This window comes from Penaeus monodon, chromosome 20 (genome assembly GCF_015228065.2).
Source record: "Penaeus monodon isolate SGIC_2016 chromosome 20, NSTDA_Pmon_1, whole genome shotgun sequence".
Classification (NCBI taxonomy): Eukaryota; Metazoa; Arthropoda; class Malacostraca; order Decapoda; family Penaeidae; genus Penaeus; species Penaeus monodon.
The window spans coordinates 46,739,806-46,740,760 of record NC_051405.1 but is presented as its reverse complement, the minus strand read 5'-3'; the positions used below and the strand labels follow the sequence as shown (position 1 = coordinate 46,740,760).

General features: G+C 42.1%; 2 protein-coding genes across 2 annotated transcripts in view; both read left to right on the top strand.

Moving 5' to 3' along the window:
* The window catches only part of LOC119585888 (endoplasmin-like), a gene marked incomplete in the record, with an annotated part of 50,039 nt that overhangs the window by 1,790 nt on the left and 47,294 nt on the right, over positions 1 to 955 (top strand).
* LOC119585889 (endoplasmin-like) overlaps positions 193 to 955 on the top strand; it is a 14,142-nt gene continuing 13,379 nt past the window's right edge. Inside the window, 1 exon segment of the mRNA XM_037934619.1 lies at positions 193 to 321. Within this exon segment, the coding sequence (XP_037790547.1) occupies positions 267 to 321 (55 nt within the window). The 5' untranslated portion in view covers positions 193 to 266.

Sequence of the window (955 nt, the reverse complement as noted above, 5' to 3'; positions counted from 1 at the left end):
TATTGCTTGTAATAGAACGATCTATTTTCACCCTCACTTACACGAACTCACCGGAAAACCATGACATCGGCCAACTCTGCTCTTCAAAAAAACTACGCGGATGTCGATTGGTCAATGACTGCGCGTGGTCTGCGCTGTTTGGTCGAAATGGCTGTCTTGGGCCAAATTGGGGGTGGGCTTAAACCCGCGATCGCTACACGAAAACGATCGTCGCCAGTCGTCTACAGCGTCCCTCTTGGTCTGGGCTTGCTCGCGAAACTCCAAAAATGCTCCAGTTACGATACCGATTCCTATGTCTTCTCGTGGGACTACTCCTTTTAGGTAAGTTGAAGGCGTGGTATGACATTAAAGGGAAATTTAGAGGGTAATGGCCTCTATGGGAGAGGGTGTTGCGTGAAGCCGGTATTGCATGGTGGGCTGACGCTCAGATGATGGGTGTTTAGAACCCCTTTTTAACATTCTATCCTTGTGCAACACCTTAAGCCGGTTTTGAACTAATAATCAAGAATTGGGGAAGAATGGGGATATAGGCATGGATAGAGTATTTTCCAACTGTACCTTTTCTTGCAATAACATCAGTGCGCATTTGATTTATTTTCCTACAATGACCGTATTACTTAGAGCAACGAATGTTATAAATGTTATAAATTACTAGATTCGCTTATGCACCTATAAAGTCCTTTGACTAAATTTTATGGAGATGAAACCAATTCCCGATGGTAGGTGTGGGGAATAAGTTGCAGTTGCCCATGTACAACCAATTGCTCTGTAGAAATGTGTTTTTTAATGTCAATGAAATTACATTTGTAAACAAGCACTTTTGGCTGTAATTGGGGTACATGTTTTTTTTTTTTTTTTCATGAAGCCATTCACCCGATAGCTATGCACTTGCTCTCCGTTTAGTCTTTGTTGCAATCCGTTTCACTGCAGTAGTATTTTTTGGTAATTATAGTGC